This window comes from Podarcis muralis, chromosome 6 (genome assembly GCF_964188315.1).
Source record: "Podarcis muralis chromosome 6, rPodMur119.hap1.1, whole genome shotgun sequence".
In the NCBI taxonomy this organism is placed as follows: domain Eukaryota; kingdom Metazoa; phylum Chordata; class Lepidosauria; order Squamata; family Lacertidae; genus Podarcis; species Podarcis muralis.
The window spans coordinates 44044593-44067721 of NC_135660.1; the positions used below are offsets into that span (position 1 = coordinate 44044593).

A 23129-nucleotide genomic window follows, 5' to 3' on the forward strand; every position below is an offset into this window, starting at 1 on the left:
CATGCTTGTTTTCCTTTATTTAAAATGCTCTATGTCTTGCATATATACAAAGTGCAACCTGATGGCCAAGCAATTGTTCATGTCACTAGGAAAGAATCACAAATGGCTTAAAACATATTACAGAAGGTGGAATTCACAATAGGTTTGTCTGTGCTGATGTTAAAAATAAAGGTACTCTGATCCTATTTATGTATGTTGTGTGTCCATTGTCACAGTGTGACCAGATTTTCAGTATACCACCACCTTGTACTGTGACCTCGGGTTCAGTTTCTGAATAATTCCATAGTGAACTCTATGGACATTTACTTAAAGTAGCCAATGTTTGGCCAGGGGTGGGGGAAGGAAAGAAAGAAAAGAGATCCCTCCAACAATGAGGGGGGCAGGAAGAATTTATGGTGCAAAATGGTAATGTACAACTAGGAAGATAATGTGCCAGAAATCCATAGTTTTTATAAGTAGATTTTTGGTTGATCCAATTGAAAGGCTGCACTACTGGCATTCATTTGGAGTCACTCAAAAAAAGAGCAGGGGTTGACAAAATGAGCAACATCTTCCTATTAGCACAAGAGAAAAGTATGTGTGCACATTAGTGAGTATACAACAGCTACTAAGAAAGTTATTGGAACCTATAAAAATGTCACAGAAAAATCTCTTTCAGTTTTCGGTATCATTGCCGCCAGATATTAGGTCTAAACAGAGGGATACATGTTCAGTCAGTATTATTTGAACCACTTTCATTATCTCTTTGATTTCTTTTTCTTCTTCCTATTGCGGTCTTCACTGCTGTCCTCAGCTTCACTAGCAGTTGGGGTGGGTTCATTTCGGATGATTCTCTTCTCTACCCTGTATTCTTGTTCTCCAACTCTAGGGTCCCCTTTCACAATAAATTCCCCACTGTGGTATGTTATGGTAACATCCGTCCTTGGATAGGTGCCATAGACCCTTCTGAGATCGTCTTTCACGAATTCTGGCAAGTCCCTCCTAGGTCCCACAATCCTCTCAAGCTTACCCCAATGGAGCTCTCCTCTCAAGGTGAATCCCTCAGGCCACACATCCCAGCCTGGTCTTTGGTAGGCTGCATAAGGAGGATAGTTAGCATAGGGGTTGTACAGAGGAAGAGGGCTCACTTGGGGGAAGTACCAGAAAGGGTAAGGATAGAAGTAAGGATTTGCACCATGGATGTGATGGTACTCCACTTGGTTTGCTGGATTTACGTTGTTACCATTGTTATTGTCCATAATCACAGCAAGAGGCCTGTTGTAGAAGTTGTGCATCTGGACTGGAGGGATCATGGGGGCGTGTGCAGTGTCTGATGGTCGACTTGGCCCAAGAGGCAGATAGTTATAAGGAAAGGTCTGCATCATAGTTGGATAGTACAGAGCCATACTGGGAGGAGGTGCATACAATTTCTTCTCAAGCAAGCATCACTTTCTCACATCTGGTTCCTGCCAAGCTGTTGAGACAAATGTAAGAGGTGCTGAACTGTGGCAAAGGCAAATGTGCACAAGCTGATTCATTACAAAAGTTTACCACCGCTTGTGGTAAAGCTACATATTTAGCTACACACTTTCGTTATCTGTCCTCATGGGCCTGCAGAAGCTGAGTCAAACTGAGAGAGGCTTGCTGTTCTTTTAAGAGTGTGATGCATACCAGGATTTATCACATGCCTGGCCACACAAGACAAACACACACTTCTTAGAAACAGAGCTTTCACAATAGCATGTGCCTTAAACAATATACTATAATACTTAAGTGGCTTTGGAACCCGTTGGGACAAGCCTTGCCGACCCATAATGGTCTTGCCGGATAAGCAGAAACTAGCAAGCTTCAAACCGCCGCCCCCCCCCTACAGAGTTTTATAAAGCTGTCTATTTACACTCTCCTGCTTTGCCAGAGATTGCTGCAAGGCAATTCAAATAGATACTTCATTTTATGCACATCAGAGAACGTGATTTTAAAAGTATTTTCAGGCCTTAATAAATTGAGCCAGGACAAGACAAGTAATTATCTGGGTGTCTGCCAAAGTGTTCTACTACCACTAAAAACAGTTTTATTTGTAGAATTATTTATAGGCTGCCTTTAGGGCAGGCATCCCCAACCTTTGGCCCTCCAGATGTTCTGGACTTCAATTCCCATCATCTCTGACCACTGGTCCTGTTAGCTAGGGATCATGGGAGCCAAAACACCTGGAGGGCTGCAGGTTGAGGATGCCTGCTTTAGGGACACAGTCCACCCAAGGCCAGTTTACCACTCATAAGCACACTATAATTCAAAATTCAAATTCAAAAACAATTTTAATACCAAAATATTTAAGAACATAGGTCAATCAAAATGAATGATCAGCAAAATAAATTCCTAGAAAATATAAATGCTTTCTATTATCAAACAGCTTTCTAAAATAACAGTCTTGATGAAGCAGCAGTAGCCCAAAATATAGACCACTTTAAAATTTGAAAAGTTTGTCCATTCCTCGTCTCTTTGGGGAGAACTTCCATAATGTCAAGGTCACTGCAATAATATATCACCCTGCAAAGAGCACCCTTATAGCTTCTCCATTTGGATGTAGCAAATGAGAACCAACTCCATCTCCTGGTACTAACAAGGATGACCATCAGAAGTTGAGGAGCTGCTGCTGCTGCTGACATAGATCTGCCTCAGGATTACGACAGCCAGATGAGGACAGCTATAACATTTCTGCCCCTCTCGTTGTCCACAGTGTTATTTAAAATCAAGGAGAAAAGATACCTTTTCAGCTAATTAGATATCAAAATCCAGTCACTTCCAATATGAAAATCAAACAGATTTGAACAGACCTAAGACCTGAAGCCAATACTTTTGCCCGATTGTTTACTCAACTTTTCACCTGCTTCAAGATCCTATAAATTTAACCCTCAACAACATGCCCTGATTTCTTCTATCTCTCCCCTTTCACACATGCCGTCTCCCTCCTACCTGATAATTCCACTTTGGTCTACAAAATTTACAAAGTATTCAAAGTCTGTGCCCTTTAAGTTTCCTAGGAAGGAGTAGGAAGAAGGGATTCCATGAGACTGAAGCCAGTTACAGTGCTAGCAACTCCTGGGGTGGCACACCAGCAATTGCTGAACATTTAGTGTCTCTGGCACAGCCCGGGAGGTAGGCAAGGAAACATAATTAGCTGCCTCTTTAGTCCTCAACGGTTCTCTCCCTTCAAGCTCAGATTTCAGGCTTTGTTGTTGGGAGAAAAGAACACAGAAATGGATAGCAACCAGGTGCAGACACTTGAATGAGGGGGTGGGGGGGACCCAGCTGGGAGAGTCTCAAGGGCTCCACTTACTTTGCTCCCCCTTGGTGTTTTTTTTAGCAGAAGCTTGGTCCCTTGCTGCAGGGATTCAGGCACAACTCTTCCGAAGAAGAGGCAGGCTCTATTGTAGTAACCACGCTCCTAGCACCGACCAACTCAGGCCATGTTCCAAGGAAGAATGGTTTCTAGGCAGACAGCAACAGGCACAGGTATGACGCATAAATTCAGGTAAGAAGCATAGGCTCAGCCTCCTCCCCTATCTATGGCTGTGCATACCTTTGTGGCTTAAAATGCAGTCAGGTCACTTCTCCCTGTTGCATTTCAAGTGACGTTGGCATACTGCTGAACACACCAGAGAGGGTGGGGATGTCTTCACCAGATGCACATTACCTATTTGCTTTCCTCATGCCTGCAACGCCCCGGAACTGCTCCCCATTAAACTATCATCTGCACACAAGCAATAGCTATCCCAAACCTCAGCTTAACTGTGCAGTGAATATAGCTTACAATTTCAAATTGGATGGCTGCTGGCTTGATGGAAAACACATCAAACTGCAGTATTTCTCAAGAAACTACAGGATATATATGGCATATACCAGGCATCGGCAAACTCCGGCCCTCCAGATGTTTGGGACTACAATTCCCATCATCCCTAGATAACAGGTCCAGTGTTCAGGGATGGTGGAAATTGTAGTCCCAAACATCTGGAGGGCCAGAGTTTGCCTATGCCTGGCATATACACACAGCTTCAAACACCAATACACCAGAGACTGAGGAGGCTCTGGTCAGTGCCTGGTTATACCTATCAATGTATGCTGTTAACAATAAACCAGTGTCTGTGCTTCCTGAGTGTCTAAGGATACCCCTGGCTCTCTTCTACGGTATTTTATTAATGCATTAAGGTGTGTGTTTTATTTTTTAAAAGTTGAGAAGTATATTTAAAAAATATGATTCCCCTGCCTGCAGTCTATTACCTCATCATTCAGCAAGGGATTGGCCCAAGCCAAGGAGAGTTGTGTTCTCCCATGATTTTAGCACTGCCACAGCTGGAGCACAAGCTGGACCTCCCCAAAGAGGAGAGGGCATAAGCTTCTCAACTCTGCTTTTTGTCTCTTGAATAGATCCCCAGAAACAGGCATCTCATTACACAGATGGCCACACACTGCTTCTTCACTTTTCTGTCTCTGGGCTTGATACACAGCTCACACACATTTTTAAAAAGTTTTCCCCCTCTTGCATGACTGTATGTTCATCATTAAGTCTGAGCAGATTAAACCATCTTTCTTGATTGACCAAGACTCCCCCTGGTAGTTCTCACCCCCCAAATCCCCCCACAAACCTTCTGTTGCCAGCGTCTCATATGTAGCAATTTTGGATAATTAAAAAGGTAGAGACAGAAGTTACTATCAACTGAAGGGCAGTCTTCATTTTCCTTTGCAGTTATCAGTGGTGGACTTTTTTAAACAGGTGTTGTTGTTTTTAAAAAAAAGTTCTTTGGGGCAATTCTTAAATTTGTGGGAGTTGGCGTCACACACATATTCCCCCAAACCTGATAGTATAGAAAGAAAAACACAGCACCATTTGGCAAGTCAAGGAGTTAAGGATGAAGTTACACAGCTGAATGGTTTCCAGAAACAAGCTTACAAACTGCAGTTCATCAGAGTAATGACTGAACAAACAAGTCACAGCATTAGTAGCATGCAAGAAGCCTCATCTACCAGGCCAAATAAAATAAATACAACCCAACATAAACAAAGACCAGAGGCCTGCAGCCAAGGTTTTGGTTGATATGTATGCACATAATATCCCCTACCCACTGGGTGGGGGGAGAAGGAACATCTTCCTTCCCCTACTGTCTGGGTTCACCCATCTTTCTGTCCCTTAAGATCTTAACCTTTAGCACCACTGTTTTGCCTCGTCCTCTTAATCCTATTGCCTTCCTCAAAGATCCTAACCACCAACAGTACTTTTCCCTTATCTCTCCTCCCCTCACCACTCCTGCCAGCTTCCTCATATATGCATCCTCTCCCTCCTGGTGCTGTTGATAGCAAGGCTTCCCAGCCACAGGTGCAATACAACAGGAGAGAGCACTCAAATTAGAGAATGTATTGTTGTGGGAACAATGATCTAGTATATTTGTGAGGTGTGTGAATTTGTTCTCATTTTTCATCTCCACCAAACCACATAGATTATACAGATGCTTGGATACTTGCCTAACACTAGAAGTGGGGGGGGGGGGTGGGGTTTGAAGGCAGAGAAAAGAGATGATGTTTCAACATTTGCTTACTCTGAAGTGCACCAGTTAGTTTACATTGATGCAGGAAGCTCAGATTATACATGCCATCATGACTGCTGATGTTTTAAACAGCAAGCTATTTACACTACATAAATGCAATTTAAATCTGTGGGACTACTCAAGTGGGCGGTATAGATTGTAGTGCATCTTGCCATTGACTCTGGAGTCAAAGCATTTTCTAAACTGAAAAGCTGAAAGACAAAGTTATGAGACTTCTTGCACACAATAGTGGGAGATGAAACACAGGTGACTGACCAATAAAACGCCAATTTAGAATGTTTCTGATATATGCTAATGTCACTTGCTAAGATCTATCCAGGAAACAGGATCAATAGTTAAGGAGAACATGGTTTCTCCATCTTTAGGAGAAAAATAGAGGGTGTGTGTGATTCATTCCTATATGATAAACTACACCTGTCAAAGTGCCATCTTCTACACCATGGGTCAGCAAACTAAGTTCTGCGGGCCGGATCAGGCCCAATTACCTTCTGGATCTAGGAATCGCCGCGTGGATTGCCAGCGCGTGCGTTCTTTCCCTCTCTCTCTCCCTCACACGGCGGCGCCTCCTCCCTCCCTCCTCCCAGCTTCTCCCTGCCCTGTCTAGAGGAGGAAGGGGGCTGGGCTTTGTTGGTGCCAGCAGCAGCGGCACTTGAGCGGCTGCCATTTTAAGCAGCCCCTCTCCGGAGCTCTTTCGCACGCCGCTCATCGTCCCCCCTGCCGCCAGCCCCTTCTGCTCACAAGACACAGGTAAGCAGCCACCGGGGCTTGTGGTGCTCTTGCGTCATTCCCCCCCCCCCCCAAGATATAGTCCGGCCCCCCACAAAGTCTGAGGGACAGTAGACCAGCCCCCTGCCGAAAAAGTTTGCTGACACAACTTTTAGATGTTGAGGAACACAGGAAGCTGCATTATACCAAGTAAAAAGCACAGATCCAGCTAGCTCAATTTTGTCTACTGACTCAAGCAGCTCTCCAGGATTTCAGATAGGAGTCTCTTTCAACCTTACCTGGAGATGCACAGCATTGAACCTGAGACAAATGCTCCACCACTGAGCTATAGCCCTTCCCAGGGCTGTTTTAAGCATATCCGATGCTGTGGTGCAAATATACCTCTGCCCCCCCCCATTTCCCAAAGTTGTTGACCTTTTTTGGGGGGGGGCAAAGTTGTTGACCTTTTTTAGGAAAGGAAGGTTCCCCAGAGGTTTCCCAGGGAGCTGACACCACACTTACACATTATCTCATTATCTCTAACAAGCCCTTAGAACAAAATAAAATGAAGAGGCAGAAGAAAATCTAATGAAGTCTGCAATTCCAAAGCAAGACTCATTCAAGACTTAGCAGTTCTTCTAATTCATCCTCATGATTCAAATCACCAGGTATCAAAAAGCTAAAGCAATCACCAGTTTGTCGTTCTTTAAATAAAGTGATAAAGACACAGAGAATGAAGTTTCCGGCCAATTTGTGTTTAAGTACAAAGCTGACGTTTTCAAATATTGTGGGGGGTGGGGGTGGGTGTAAAGCAGTGACATCCTGAACCTAAAAAGGACACAAAACTTGGGTCACAAAGGCTGCAGCCCTAACTGCACTTACCTGAGAGTAAGCCCTGCTGAATCTAATAGGACCTTAAAACCCGTCCTCGTCTTTAAAGGACTTTTTGTTGGTGTTTGTTTGTTTTTAACCACTAACTGCATGGAAAGCATGCTCTCGAGTCCATCCTTACCTCCGAACTGAGTCCTAATGGTAGTGCGCCCCCCCCTTCAGCTTTCCCCTCCCACCGCCCCAAATGAATCCCTCCTCCACCTTTTTCCTTGAAGGAAGGGGCGGGGGGAGACGTTCTCAGCACCCCTCCCCCTCCCTGTCCTCTCCTCCCCCTGCGCTAGCCGCGCAGGCTTCCTCAGCAGTCCCACTACTGCCGCAGGGCGGGCAGGAGGGAGAAGGGTGCAATGTAGCTTTGTGCGCCGCTGCTGCTGCCTCCTCTCCCAGGCAGGAAGCGAGAGAGCACGGCTGGCCATAGGAAGAGCTGCTGCCGCTGCCCAACATGCCCTCGCAGCTCTTCCTGGTCGGTCCCAGACTACCGCTGCTGGGTTCCCCTGATGGGCGGGCGCCGTGGCTCAGGGCGCCACTAACCCTAATGGATAAGATGGCCCTGGCCCTTCCGCAACAAATCTCCCCCACCCCTTTGCCTCTAGTCATTATAGTTTGAAACAAAATCAACACAAGTTGATTCTTTTATCCATTACAGTCCAGAAAAGACTACTGGTTCACCTTATTGTTGCTTCCTTTTTTCTAGCCGCCTTTAACAGCTATATGAAGTTTTCTCCATTACCACATATACAGGTCGGGAAGATCTGCTGCTGAATATGTGGGTAGATCATAACTGTTAAGAGAGACATAACATAACTAAGAAAGTTATTTTTTTCTTAAAAGGCTCTTCTTAACTATATTGCTATGAACTTGGGAGTCCTGGTTGCAAATTCAGCTCAACAATGTACTCAGTAGGGAGCCATAAGAAAATTATAACGTTTTAATATCTGTAGTCATGAAATAAGAATTGAGACCTACCTTGTATAATTGTAAGACCAAAGTATATCAGAGAGCTTTGTATTAAAATTAATACCTAAAACTACTATTTTCTGATTTGCTAAAATAGTAATGAGATTTTCCACTAGATTTTCAATTAACCAGCATTAACTATGCTATTCTTCCACCTAATAGTAACAAGTACATACACCTTTTGCTATAACAGTGTAACTGAACAGCTTTGTAAGTGTAATCACCTAGGTCCTCTTGTTACTTTTAGCTAAGTAGCTGCCATTAGCTAATTTTATCAGCCACATTAAGCAGCTGAGGTAATTTAGCTATCTACAGTTATTATGCAAAGAAGGAACTAATTAACATATGAACAATATAGATGAAGCTCCAGAAAAAGGTGTTATTTCATTAGCCTGTGACTATTACCTGATTAATGCAACCTTTTAATGGCAGGTTTCTTATTATCCTTCAATATTATTTGTTAGACTTTGCAGTGTGGATCAAACCTGTAGCATTCACATGGATAAAAATAAATAATGCTCCTTTATTGCAAAGGAAGACTGCATATAGACTGCAGTAATCCTGTGAAGAAAAACAAATGCCAAAAATGTAATTTTTTTCAGGTTTGTGATACCTGGTGTAAACAGTAAAATGTTTCACTGATCATGTGACACTCTTTATTTCATTCCAATTATCTATGCCTACTCAGAAGTATGTGCTGTTGAATTCAATGGATCTTACTCACAGGTTGGGCTTGAAAGCAGGCAAATGACACAGTGATTAAAATTACTAATATTTTCAGAAATGCCCATTCCAGGTGGGGGAAGATTATCAACAAGCATATTATCATGCAAGTAGACTTTCCAGGGATGAAGGTAAGTCCACCTATAGCTTTACAACTGGCTTGTTCATAAATGATGTGGAGCAATGAGGTGGCCAAGTTTGCTAATGAATCCTAATTGTTCAGGGTGGTAAAAACAAAGAATTGTATGACACTCCAAAAGACCTCTCCAAGCATGGTGAATGGACATTAAAATGGCAAATGCAATCCAGTGTCAGCAAGTGAAAAGTGATGCACAATGGGGTAAAAAAAAAAAAAAGCACCACCTAATTTTACATAAACAGATTAGGCCTGAACTGGCAGTGACTGACCAGGAAAGTGACTTTGGGGGTAAAGTGGATAGCTTGATAAAAATGTGACCCAGAGTATGGCAGCTGTGAAAATGGTGAACACCATGTTAGGGAGAATTAAGAAAGAGATTGAAAACCAAACTGCCAGTATCATAATGCTATTTACATAATGATGTGAATGTACTTGGAATACTGTGTACATTTCTAATTGGTGCACCTCAAAAAAGTTATTGTAGAGCTGGAAAATATTCAGAAAATGGCTGGCAAAATGATCAAGGAGCTTTAGCAACTTCCCTATGAGGAAAAGTTACAACATTTGGGCCTTTTGGGATTGGCAGAAAGGTAAAGGGAAACATGTATGCAAAATTATGTATGAAGAAAGTGACTAGGCCTCTCTCACAACACTAGAACTCCACACCATCCAATGAAACGTACTTCTGAGTAGACATAGTTAGAATTGTACCATAGACAAAATAAAATATTTAATCAACACACAGTTAAACAATGGAATTTGCCATCACAAGCTGTAGTAATGGCCACCAGCTTGGATGATTACAAGAGGAGTTTAGACAAGTCAATGGAAGATAAGGCTGCAGGCCATGATGGCTGTATAGTACCTGTAGTATTGGAGGCAATATATCTCTGAATACCATTTGCTTGGAAATCACAAGTAGGAAGAGTGCTGTAGCACCCACATCCTGCTTGTGGATTTATTTTTGTTTTATTTGTTTCATAAAATGGATGGACTGCTTGATTGTAGAAAACCTCAAAGTGATTTACAAAAAGAATAAAACAATATACGGTACTTCTTGGTAAAAACAAGTAAAACTTTCAACAAATTGAAACAAGCAATAAACTAAAAACATACCAGCAATCTAAATATATTGGTAGGCTTGTCTAAATGAAAATGTTTTTAGCAGCTGCTGAAAGGAGTACAGTAAAGGAGCCTGCCTGATCTCCATAGGCAGTGTGTCCCATAGGCATCTGGTTGGTCACTGTGAGGACAGGATGCTGGACTAGAGGGGTCCAGCAGGACTGTCCATAAATCAGGCTGACATTAGGAGCCTGACAGATAGACCCTTATATTGAAAGGGGACAGAAGCATTTGTTAAGCCATATGCATGAGGTTGGTGAAAACACTGGCAAAGTTATCAGACCCTCTGTTACTCCATTGTGTGTGTGCTATTTCAGATACACTGATAGCTACTAAACAGCTCTGCCTTCTTCCTTACTCTAAACCATGGGTAGGCAAACTAAAGCCTGGGGGTCGCATCCGGCCCAATCACCTTCTAAATCTGGCCCACAGACAGTCTGGGAATCAGCGTGTTTTTACATGAGTAGAATGTGTGCTTTTATTTAAAATGCATCTCTGGGTTATTTGTGGGGCATAGGAATTCGTTCATCCCCTCTCCCCCAAAATATAGTCCAGCCCCCCCTCCCAAGGTTTGAGAGAGAGTGGACCGGCCCCCTGCTGAAAAAGTTTGCTGACCCCTGTTCTAAACAAATAGCTGTATGATAGCTCTCCCTGGGCAAGTGGAACATGTGAGTCATTTATTAGTAACAATAGGGAAGGCAAAATAAAAGAATATTCATGGAACTGTGAATAACCACCATCCTCTGACTCATACATGGTTCTGAGTTCTCAGGAAGACCAAATAAACATACCAAATGATTTTTTGACCACTGTTATTTCCTTTACCATTGTCTCCCATATTTTCCAGACTATTTTGGTTTTGAGGCACACAATCACACTGCTTTGCAGTGCACTCTAATCATGTCTATTCAGAATTAAGTCCAACTGAATTCAATGGAACTTACTCCCAGGTAAGTGGAGTTAGGTTTGCAACGTTAAATAACATTGAATTCCACATATCCTCATGTGGTTCAAGATTACAATTCTGAATTCTGCCTCGATAACACATTTTATTTGTGAAAAATATTACAGGCAACATTCAACAAGCTCATTAAGGCAATTTAACTTGAATGTTTTATTTATAGATTTGTATCCTACCTTTTTACAGTGTTTCAAGACAGTTAACAGCTAGCTACAAGAAAACATAATCATAATAAACATCACAGCAGCCAGAATGAATAAATCAAACCAGGAGGAGCTAGTAGAAACTCAAAAACGGAAAGAGCAGTCCAAATGCCATTGAAAACATCAATAAGTTGGTAATAATATATAGCTGAAGTTGGAGTTTGTTGAATTTATTGCGATTTTATAAGTTTTGAAAATGTTTTAAATGGACATTTCTCCCCCAGTACATTTTCGGAGTCTTTTTGGAGACAAATCACTATAGTCTGGAGAAAAGTAACATATTTTGTCAAATCATAGTATGCACTTGTTTTACTACATAGAAATACCTTTTGCTGCATTAAAGCCTATAATTAAATATGTGTGCGTGCGTGTGTGTGTGTGTATATATAATGTAATAATGCCCTCACCTTTAAAAAAAAGTTGATAAAAAATCTATTGTTTTGAAGAACTATGTCGATGAGACTATAAACTGAATAACAAAATGTAAACTTTTAAAAAAGGAAATAAATGGATTTTAATTTAAAAATGGGTTTTAAGATTTAATTTTTTTAAACTGGGGAGAATATAAATCTCAGGACTTCTACCCAAATCTAGGAGCCACTCTTCGCAGAATCAGAAGCCCCTCTCTCTCTCTCCCCGCCCACTGGAGCGGCAAAACACCACCTCCCTGCGTTTGGCCCCTGGCTGAACGGCCGTTGTCCGTCGCGCCCGCATCAAAGATGGCGTCCAAAGGAGTATTCCTTCAGTGTCAAAAATGGCCGCCGCGCAGGAGTCGCTTGACGCCGTGTAAAAGAGGGCGGGTTAGTGGGAAATGAAGTACGACTGCGCAAGTTTGATAAGGAAGAGGGCGAATCTGGGCCGAAGGTACAGGTACAATCGGGGGGTAGAAGAAGGTGGGCTCTCGATTATTTTCCTGTTTGTAATGATCTGCCTGCGAAAGAGCTTTGTCAGGATTCTCCTCTTCCCACCCACCCCCGCCCGACTGCAGAATGGTGTCTCCCCATTCATTCTGCCTTAATTGCCTGCTCCATAGAGCTACGTTGGGGTTGACGCGTAAGCACGATTTACCTCCCGGTGGGCGGTTAGTTAGGTGGGTGATGAGTTGGCCAGGATCTCCTGCGCTTACAGGAGTTTCTGCACCGATCCTGCGAGGAAGGCGTGCGCTCCCCTCCCTGGCCTCTTGCCCAGCTGCCTTTCGGTTGAATCATGCCTTTCCCACTCCCCGTTGGTAACCCAGATGAAGGCTGGAAGTGGATTTACAAAGCCCACCAAAAGCTGCTTCAGCAGTCCGCTTGTAAGGTGTCGTAAGAGGTGTGTGTAGGTGTCCCCTTTATGCTCCTGGATGTGGGAGAGGGGCTGGGGCTTGGTTGCATTTAAGGACTTGGGCGAAACCCATGTTACCTTTTCCGGCTATTTTCTGCCGCAAGTCTAAAATTCCTTGCAAATGCAACTGAATCTTTCGTTTTGCTGTTACTTTCTGTGTTTTACAGCCCACCCCCTCCCAACTAGACACAATATAGGGACCCTGGCTGAGAACATAGCCAAGGCATTTTGATTGATATGGTGCCTTAGAGAGTTATAGATGTAAAAATAGACATTTCCCTGCCTCCAAGGAACTTAAAACAGCCTAGAACAGACAATGAGAAAAATCAACTATCAGTAAAACTTGGGTAAGTCAGTCTGATCTTTGCTTGGAAATTCTTTCCACCCCATTCAGTTTCCAGCAGAGGCTTGATTTTTAAGTGTTCAAACTGTGTTATGTGCTTTCTTTGAGCACAAGGTCCACAAATCTCTGGCAGCACAGTTTAGTTTTCTAGCTCAAGCTGCTAAGCATCTGCCGTTTTAGATGTGGGGAAGCATAGTTTGATTCTCAGTAATGTCTCGGCAACATTTTGACTAATGGGTGCATAGACAGAAAAGGCTGCCTACAATATTAGTCAAAGCTATGACTCTACTTTCTTGTATGAGGACGTGGTTGCATGTTGCTGAAACACGTCAGCTGATGTGGCTGGAAAAGAAGCGAAACTTCCTAGTTTCATTTTCAGGCTAACTAGCTCTAGAAAGATACCCTGATACTTATTTCCCTTATTTTACATTAATAACGTATTGGGCCCTAACTCTGAATTTAACTAATTTTTGAACTAATTTGAACTAATTTTGAACTAATTTGAACTAATTTTAATCATCTTGTTCAAGCCACATTGCTAAAATATAAATCTGAGTAAATGTTTCTAAGATTAACTGAGCCCACTTCTAAATACCCAATGTGCCACTCAGTGCAAGGATGTATGTGTTTCATTTTTAGTGATGTTACCTACTAATGCCTTCAAGTTAAGGCAGTGACTGAACCAATGTGCCACTGCTGCAAGAGTTCATCCCTGCTTGTGTCATCTCTGCAAGGTATTGTAGTGCAATTATTTATTTTTAATTCATTTTAAGTAGTGATGTGCTGCTGAAAGAGCACTTGACGATAACCACTCATCTGGGGCAAGTTAAAACAGTGTCCAGGGCAAGCTAAACCTGTACGCATTGTTGCCTTGCAATTCAATAAGCAGTGCATGGATTGCTCCTCTTCCCCATTCCCTTCCTGTTATTACATAGGCAGGCAGATGCCTGTGCAACACTCTCCGCAGTTGTGATTCTGAAAAACTGGTATTCAGAGGCACATCGCAGCCAGTACAGGAAATAATATACAGTCGTACCTTGGTTGTCGCACGCCTTGGTACTCATACATTTCAGTTCCCGAACGATCGAAACCCGGAAGTGAGTGTTCCGGTTTTTGAACTTTTTTTGGCTGCAGGAGTTGTGCTTTGGTTTCCGAATGTTTTGGAAGTCGAACGGACTTCTGCAACAGATTCCATTTGACTTCCAAGGTATGACTGTACAGCCATCATGGGATAGTATTCATTGATAGCCTTATTCTCCATGAATTTGTTTTATCTTTTTTACATCTTGTGGTAGAAAATGTTTAACTATGTGCACTGTGAAGAAGTACTTCCATTTATCCCAAGTCTTTCAAACTTCAGCTTCCTTGAATGGCCCCAAGTTCTTGTATTATGATCAGTTTCAAATAATGGTGTGGTTTTACTCCCACACTGTGTTTTGGGAGTGGGCTACAGGAGCCCACGTGTGATTCCATTAACCATGATGGATCAGTGGCTATCCTCAAATGGAACAGATGGGGTAGCCCTCAGCTGGGCAAATGAAACCAGTTGTGCTCTGAGAACAAATGGGGTGTGAGAGCTGTTGATTCAGGTGCAATCCACTGGATGCTCTAAACAACTTAGCACCTCAAACATTGTGGCTTTAAAATGTGGGATTACAGCAGAAAACACAGTAGTGATGGGGCTGGTCTATAGAGATATGCATGCTATAGATATGTTACTTTTGAGCGAGTCATTCAGCAGCTGTTAGATAGGATGGCTAAACAGAACCACAGTGTTCAGATGTAGAGGAAGGAATGGCAAAGGGTCACTGTTGCCATCATGCCTTGCTCATGAAGTTTGATACAGTACTTGCTATTTATTCAGTCAACAGAACACTATTGTAGATACTATTGGAAGCAAAACACAGAGTGAGATGGAACCCAATTAAGAGCTTATTGTTATTCAGAGTAGGCCTACTGAAATAATGGACCTAAGCAAATTGATTTCATTGAATTTACTCTCAGTATGATTATTGTTGGATATTGGTCACTTCATCCCTTAGATTTGTTCCCTGCCCTTTGCTCTCCTCCTCCCATTGCCTTTGACACACAACAGCTGCTTTTAACTCTACTATAATGGAAGGCACACAGGTGAGACTTATCTTCTGCCCACTAAAGCTGTAAATGTAGGCAACTTTTGGCCTTGGTGATGGCCTTGTTTTTGAGCTGTTCATGGAACCTAGGAGACAGCTCCGTTTTCTGCAGCTGGTGTCTCCATGCAGGTCTTCTAGCTATTCCTCACCTCTACACTCTCACCTGAAGCTATGGATACAAGCTAATCTGGGTCTCAAGCAGACAATGAAGAGCATTATAGGCAGCGTATAAAAGCACAGTAGGCCCTCCTCTGTCTCCCTCGGCTCTGAAGGCTGCAGCCAGCTGATACCCTGGCTTAGTAAACCTTCTTTGCTACTGTAAGACAGCCTTAGCCTTTAAATCCTATTAGAAATCTCCTTTTGAACCAGAGAGCAAAAACTGCCTGCAGCTGGATTATTTTTTATTATTATTTTGCCCCAAGCTAAATGGACCTGGTTCTTTTGGTGATGGTAGGTGGGTCAGGGAGAGGAAATGCGCTGAATCTAAGAAACTGAACTGCACAATTTTGTTGTCTCTCTGGCAGGGGTAATGATGGTTCGGCTCCATCCAAGAACTAGTAGGTGCTGGAGGGAGAGACCCTATTGGAACTGGAGGTGATGTGGGCAGCCCAAGGACTCTGAGTGAGCCACCATGGGGTTCAGGCTGTTGGCTTGCCTCTTCAACCTGCCTGTTGCGGTGGTCTACGGGTCTCTGTCCCTCTTCATTTCCATTTTGCACAACGTCTTCCTCCTCTACTACGTGGACACCTTTGTTTCTGTATATAAGATTGATAAACTCTCCTTCTGGGTTGGAGAGGTGAGTTTTGAGCTTTTTATCAACTTACATTTCCTCCCTGCTTTGTCAGAGCTAGATAACTGGGTTCTGAAACAACAAAGAGGCTCGTGGCATCTTAAAGGCTAATAATACTGTGTATTTTATGGCACAGCTTTTGTGAATAAGGTTCCTAAACTGTTCATCCTCAGTTGGCAGTTGTCTCTATCAGAAACAGTGGTAAATAGCGAGATTAAATGGCAACGAAGTGCAAAAGTGGTGGCGATTCTACGTCAAACTTAAAATCAACAAAGTGACCATTCGCAAGGGCAGTATTTGATCTGGAGAGCACTGGCATAGAAAAGCTGTTGCGTATCGGTGACCACTTCCGTTATTGCTTGCAGAAGTCTTTAAGCCGGACATTGTTAACTACTAAAATAATAATTATGTCTACAGCAGGAGGATTGGATGTTGAAGTGGTTTTAACCACAGGCTGTCTCACTGGGTATTCTGTGCTTTTCCTCCAGACTGTGTTTCTGATTTGGAACAGCCTCAACGATCCTCTCTTTGGCTGGCTGAGTGATCGGGCTTTCCTTAGCACGCAACAGTAAGTAGAGCTGTCTGCATTGAATATTAAAGAGTGCTGGATTGCTATGAAGGGTCAAGGAGACCACTGAAAGAACATGTTTAAATGATTAGTTTCTTTTAACAAGCATATTTCTCTGGAGGCAACTCTCACAACTTTCAACCCATTCAGTTGTACATGTGGGCCTCGTTTTGACTAGCAGTCCGGTTGCCTTTCATCTCGTCCCCCCTCCCTCCTTGTCTGGTACCAATAATGAGTTAAATCCTTTTCCTCTTCTTGGAAATGGTGGATACGTGTTTTTATTTTGCTGAATGATGAATTTGCACACTGTGATGGTGAATTATCCAGGTTTAGCTTCTTTGAGGAAGGGCCAGCATTCAGAAGGTTCCATTTTCAATCTCTGGCATCTCTAGGAAGAACTGGGAGAGACCCTGGTCAGAAACCCTGGAGAGCCCCTGCCAGTCAGTGCAGACAGCACTGAGTTGGGTAGACCAATGGTATGAGTCAGTTTAAGGCCGTTTCCTGTGTGCACAATGGTGCAGTGTGAGCATTATAAACAACAAAAGTGGGACCTACAACAGTACACTGCAGTGGAGTCTAAGCTTCCAGCCAGTCATGCTCTTTTTAAGGAACTGCCGTTTCTCTCCCCTCCTCTCCCGTTTTCTGGTTTTCTACAGCAGACAGACAGTACACTGTGGCCCTTGAGCATGTTCAGTCCATATTGAGCTGTTTTGTGTCCTTATCCCCTTACGTTGTGGGGTTTTTTCACTTTTGCAAAACTTTGGATTATTCCAAGCCTGCTGATGCCTCATTCCTGTGGGTAGATGGTACTGTTGCTATATGAAGGTCCACACCTGAAGGATGAGTTTGTGATATATATGCATGTGTGATGACAATGGAGGGAAGGTGGACCAGTGTCCAGAGTGACAATGCAATGGTTTTGAGAAAACTACACACACACACACACACACACACACACACACACACACACAGGTTTAATGGGGTACAAACTTAGGCAATCAAAACAAAGCAGGAAGCAGAGTGCTAAACAGTGATGAAAGAGGATAGCAGAAATGCGAGGTGGGCGGATAACACAAAAGTTGGAGAGGAGGAAAACAACTATGTAATTTTATAGTTGTGGGAGGAGGCCCAACCAGTTTTCATGGGCAATGTGTTTCTTCTCTTGTAGGTCTGGAGTGGCGATTTCCACTCCGGAAGTGGTTTTGAAGAGACTCAAGGCCCTGAGCCGCAATGGCCCCCTCTTTGCTATGTCATTCCTGGCTTTCTGGATTGCCTGGGCCACCCCAGGCCTGCAGTTCCTCATCTGCCTCTGCCTGTACGACAGCTTCCTCACCATGGTGGATCTCAACCAGAACGCTTTGCTCGCTGACCTCGCTGTGTCCGCAAAGGACAGGACTGGCCTCAATTTCTACTCATCACTCTTCAGTGCCATTGGCTCTCTCTCTGTCTTCATGTCCTATGCTGTGTGGAACAAGGAGGACTTCTTCTCTTTCCGGATATTTTGCGTGGTGCTGGCTTTCGGCTCAGCAGTTGGTTTTACCCTGGCCACATGGCTCCTGAGGCAGAGGTTTCAGACTGAGGGACACGTCAAGTGGGATGAAAATGCAGCTTTGAAAGAGTGAGTGGCGCCGGGTTGCATAATAACCATTCTCCTTTTAAATATGCTGTCCAATGAGCATAGTGTATTGCTTGTAGGCCAACAGCAGACACTTTAATACGCTGCAAGGTTCTTTGAAACAGCAGGCACAAACATTCCCAAGTTCAGGGAGAGTGATTTGTAAGTAATTTGTGTGCAGTTTGGTTAAAAAATAAAGCATGCATTTGGGCTTCTTGATCCATGGTTGATGGGAGGGCAAGGAAGCCATGCCTTCCTAGTGTGATGGAAAGCTTTTACACAGTGAATTAACTACCTACATGTGACCATGTCTTCAGTACCTGGGCTAATGGGATTTTACACTTGACTCTCTGGATGTGACTAGCTGGCATAGGGTCCAGCTGGCAAGTGGATGCATAGTAGGCCTGTCTTCTGGAGATACCTTGTATCTTGTTCCTTTCCTCTATCAAGGTTAGGAGCAGTGCCTACTTAGTACTAGCCGTGGTCTTGTTGTCTTTTTGAAAATTGTGCTTTCAAAATCTCTCTCCCTCTGTGTGTATTTTGCAAAGTGATTTTGCTTTTAGAAAGGCAGGATAAACAACACATATAATCAGTGCTTTTTCTGGGGGTACGCATACCCCTAAACATTTGATGAATCTTTGTACTTTTGTCCATTTACTGTATTTATTTTTCTCAATTTGAACTATAAAATGGTGATTTTCTATAAAATGGAGTCAAAATGAGAGTACCCCTAAACATTTTTCAAGGGGAAAAAAGCACTGCTAAGGCCCAGGTGGTCTATTGTACCTCATATGATTAAATATATTTAGTGATAGCTGAGTGCCAGTCTTTGCCCTTGCTCTGCCTCCCTTTCTATGAAAGTGTTAGCTTCAATATTCTGAGATGCAGAAGGATGAAAGAAGATATTAGCATCCACAGTGTGTATAGATCTCACCACTGAATGTCAAGTGCTGGTAGCAAAAATCTGGGGCAAAATACTGTATTGAACAGTCTGTCAAAATGATTTTCCAAATGTTTCTCTGTAAAAAAATATGATTCTGGCCTTCTGTGCTGGAGTTAATTCAGTGATACTAGTTAACCCCTAGTAGTTTTATCCTAGTCAATTTTTAATCAAGCATAAATTGTATTTTTTTATTGCCTTTTGATTATGTAAACTAGTTCAAAATACATTCTATGAAAAAGACAAAGGCAGACTTCTCTGGTAAGAACATTAAGAACACAGTGTGATGGTTGTTACTGTTACAGAATCTAAATTGGCTGCGCAATAACATATTGAGTCATTTGCATTCTGCCATTTTAAGGAGCTCATTTGTGACTGCCTTGGGCCTATCCTGTATTATCTTTTCAAAAGCTCTGTAAGACTGCAAAAGCAACATGCTCAACCAGGTGAAGTCTGTGACCGAATACAAATTTGAACTTGGCACCTTATCCATCACTTGATACTGACTGAAATGTGTCCATTTGTTCCTCCAGACTGTATATTGACCATCCATCTGTGCAACAAGAGAAGAGAATCACTCTGGCTGAGTACCTCAAGCAGCTCTCCCGACACCGCAACTTTCTCTGGTTTGTCTCTATGAACCTGATCCAGGTAGGTGTAGCATGGGCCCACCTATCAGAGTCCAAGTGGCCTCCCGCATGACAGAATAAATCTGTCTTGCTCCTGAGGCCAACCTCCTGCCTATTGTAGCCGATAAATATGTGGCGAGGTGTGGATTAGAATGTGACACTGATCTGGATTTTTGTAGAAAGAATTTCACAGGTCAGTCTGCAGTCGATGCACAGGCTTTATCAAAATTGCCTTTGATTTCCTGCATAGGCCCAAAGAAGGGCTTGCATGCTGCATGTCTGTGATAAGAATCTGTGTTCTCAGGAAAATCCTTCCCTCTCCCACAGCAAATCAAGGCCTTCTGTTTGAGGAACAGAGCTGGAGCCAGCCTTTCAATGGCTATAGCACAGGGGCAAACAAAGGCTCTCTCTTCACCCCCTCATCTCTGTCGCTTGGTTGCATGAGGACAGTCCAGAAGGCTATTGGCATCAGCCCTCCTCTTGCCTCCAGGCAGATGCTGATGTAGATACAGCCATCCTATGGTGTGGCACAAATGGGATGAGGGGAAACCAGCTGCTTCTGCACCTTAAATGATTGGAGCACAGCCTTTCAGGGTAATTTTGAGAGAGTGTGATGTCAAAGCAGAGCCCATGAGAGAGCATTCCCATCTCCCCCCCCCCCCCGCCGCCGCCTCCCTGTGTCATAGTTATTCTCTTCCTGTGCTCCTGCTAGAGATTGTTGTGCACTCTGAGCGTCTTGGCACAACACCTCCATTTACCTCCCCACATGGCATGTTTGTGTGTGGTTTGATACATTATGTACAGTTCTAACTGCCATTTTTAATGGTCTCACAAATGTCGTCTTTTGCAGGTTTTTCACTGCCACTTTAACAGCAACTTCTTTCCCCTCTTCCTGGAGCACCTGCTGTCTGACCGTATCTCACTCTCCATGGGATCATTTCTGCTAGGTGAGTCCAAGGTTGGGAGTAGGAGGGGTGGAGGCTTGATTTCTAGAAATGGACTAGAGAGATCTACCTAGAAACTGGTGGGGATTTGGATGGGGAGGATTTCTCCAAATTCAGATAAATGCAGCTGCTATGAAAGAAGGATGAAAACTTGTTGCTAAATCTGCCTCTAGTGTGTTGGTTAGAGAAATCTTAAGCAATGTTAACCAGGACTATTTTACTCCTTGTGCGAGACTAGATCAGCCTTGGCTGACTGGGACCCGCGGTCCAAAGAATGAGGGCACAAGGTTTTTGAAGGCTGGGCTAGACAGATGGTCTCAAATGTAATTTTATTGTTTCCAACAGAATGCAGGTTTGTTTATTGCTGGTTGCATGCATTGAAACCTCATTTGTTCCTTATGACAATAATGAGCCATAGCTGAATGCTTGCTCTCTTTGAACCCATTTGGTTTTTCTCCTTAGGAGTTTCCTACGTGGCTCCTCATCTCAACAACCTCTACTTCCTGTCTCTCTGCCAGAGGTGGGGGGTATATGCAGTGGTGCGAGGGCTCTTCTTCCTGAAGCTGATGCTCGGTGTGATTATGCTCTTTGCTGGACCAGATTGGATCTACCTGCTCTGCTTCTTCATAGCCAGGTACCCCACTCTCCTGCTAAGGCCCTGGGGAACTGGCCTGGGTGTGAACAACAGGCCATGTCCATGGCATTGGGGTAGTTGATTAAGCATTATGAGTCATAGAGCCAAAGCTAGACTCTAGACCAGTGTTTCCCAACCTTGGGCCTCCAGCTGTTTTTGCACTACAATTCCCATCATCCCTGACCACTGGTCTTGCTAGCTAGGGATGATGGGAGTTGTAGTCCAAAAACAGCTGGAGGCCCCTCCAGATGTTCTTGGTCCATATCTCCCATCAAACCCAACCATAAAGGCCCAATGGTCAGGGATGGTGAGAATTGTCGTTTTCGGAACACATTTTTATGTGTTCTGTACTCTGCCTTGATAGCTTTCTACTATGAAACAATCTAGATAAATATTTTTTAAAAATTATAGCCCATCAACATCCGGGGTTGGGTACCACATTTGCTGCTACTGCTGAACTCTGAATTCTTGGCTGTGTGCTCAGCTTTTTATATCTGCTGAGAATATGGGCATTCTCAGAATCATCCAGAGAGGCAACAGGTGAGTCCTTTATCTTCAGACAGGGTGAGGTGTTAGTTCAGGCACCCCCAAACTCAGCCCTCTAGATGTTTTGAGGCTACAACTCCCATCATCCCTAGCCAACAGGACCAGTGGTCAGGGATGGTGGGAATTGTAGTCCCAAAACATCTGGAGGGCCAAGTATGGGGATGCCTGTGTTAGTTATATGCATGGGCACATGGGAACTTAAGATCCTGAAAAACTCAGTGTTTGCTGTTTTTTAAATAAAAATCCAGCTTTCATGAATTTGGGGAACGGACTTTTAAAAAATGTGCTAATCAAGCTAAGGGTTGCTTGTGGTGAAAACCCATGTGATCCAAGGCAGGACCTTTTCCCATTTGTTTTTACTACCTCCTTGTAGGTTGTACCCGCAAGCATGTAAATACAGTAGTAAATTTTTCTGGTTCTTCTGTATATATTTTGATTATCTGCAACCCTTTCAGGGTCCACAGTGCCCATGTCTGTTGTTAACCTTCCTGTTCTTCTCTTCTCCCCAGCAACCGCGTGTTCACGGAAGGGACCTGTAAGCTGCTGAACTTGGTGGTCACCGACCTGGTAGATGAAGACTTGGTGCTGAATCGAAGGCAGCAGGCTGCCTCGGCCCTCTTGTTTGGCATGGTTGCCTTGGTAACCAAACCAGGCCAGACCTTTGCCCCCTTGATTGGCACCTGGCTCCTGTGTGCTTATACTGGTAGGTGATGGTCTGGGCGGTGGAATGGGAATCGAGATGACAACAATTGATGGTTTCTCTGACCTCAGAGTGGAGGATAATTGTTAATAATATAGGCAAAGATATTCATTTGGAACTCCCCATCCCCGCAGGATATTTCTTGGGTGTAGCTTGTACGATCTGTACCCCATCCTGACATGTTGTGTCCCTGCTCAGGGTTCAGTTGCTGGAACATGAACTTACCATTAAGGAAGACTGTCTCTCCCCAGTGGAATGTTCAGTATTTGCTCTGTCTCTAGGGGAGCGCCTAGTGAGCTTGCTCCTTGAAGCTGCAGGCTAGGGTGCTTAGTTGTGCACAGATCCTAGTTCCTCAGTACATAAAAAGAGCCAAAGGCCCATCTAGTCCAGATTTCTGCTCTCTCAGTAGCCAGCCAGATGCCCGTGGGAAGCCTGGGCAGAACAGCGCTCTTCCTGCTTGTGATTCCAGCAAATGGCACTCAGAGTTGAACCTAACCATCATGGCTAGCAGTTATTGATCTAATTCTCTTTTAAAGCCATCCAAGTTGGTGGCCATCATTGTCTCCTGTGGGAGCAAATTCCACATTTTGACTGTGAAGAGGTATTTCCTTTGTCCTGAATCTTCCAATATTTAGCTCTGTTGGATGGTCCAGAGTTCAAGGTGGGAGAAAAACCTTTCTGTGTCCAC

General features: G+C 43.6%; 2 protein-coding genes across 12 annotated transcripts in view; one reads left to right on the forward strand and one right to left on the reverse strand.

Annotated features, from left to right (window-relative positions):
- On the reverse strand, nucleotides 1–12435 carry C6H10orf95 (chromosome 6 C10orf95 homolog). 7 transcript variants are annotated; one of them, XM_028730442.2, is made up of 3 exons: nucleotides 11685–11916; nucleotides 7842–7953; nucleotides 1–1453 (listed from the first exon to the last, which is right to left on the reverse strand). In XM_028730442.2, exon 3 carries the CDS (start codon nucleotides 1383–1385, stop codon nucleotides 738–740), a length of 648 nt encoding a protein of 215 aa, XP_028586275.2. In that variant the 5' UTR covers nucleotides 1386–1453; nucleotides 7842–7953; nucleotides 11685–11916; the 3' UTR covers nucleotides 1–737. The 7 variants fall into 7 exon arrangements, with proteins under 7 accessions (XP_028586275.2, XP_028586272.2, XP_077786309.1 ...); XM_028730439.2 differs by lacking the exons at nucleotides 7842–7953; nucleotides 11685–11916 and adding an exon at nucleotides 12346–12435; XM_077930183.1 differs by lacking the exons at nucleotides 7842–7953; nucleotides 11685–11916 and adding an exon at nucleotides 7377–7750.
- The window catches only part of SLC68A1 (solute carrier family 68 member 1), a 16118-nt gene continuing 5026 nt past the window's right edge, over nucleotides 12038–23129 (forward strand). The window contains exons 1-9 of one of the 5 annotated variants that reach the window (XM_077930180.1): nucleotides 12038–12141; nucleotides 13583–13677; nucleotides 15600–15871; nucleotides 16354–16433; nucleotides 17602–18051; nucleotides 19522–19639; nucleotides 20468–20564; nucleotides 21024–21195; nucleotides 22251–22444. In XM_077930180.1, coding sequence (XP_077786306.1) covers nucleotides 15707–15871; nucleotides 16354–16433; nucleotides 17602–18051; nucleotides 19522–19639; nucleotides 20468–20564; nucleotides 21024–21195; nucleotides 22251–22444 — 1276 coding nt within the window. In that variant the 5' untranslated portion in view covers nucleotides 12038–12141; nucleotides 13583–13677; nucleotides 15600–15706. Of the gene's footprint in view, nucleotides 12171–12489; nucleotides 12589–12666; nucleotides 12948–13582; nucleotides 13678–15599; nucleotides 15872–16353; nucleotides 16434–17601; nucleotides 18052–19521; nucleotides 19640–20467; nucleotides 20565–21023; nucleotides 21196–22250; nucleotides 22445–23129 lie in introns of those variants that run through there. The other 4 variants (XM_077930179.1, XM_077930178.1, XM_077930181.1 and 1 more) reach the window with 4 other exon arrangements.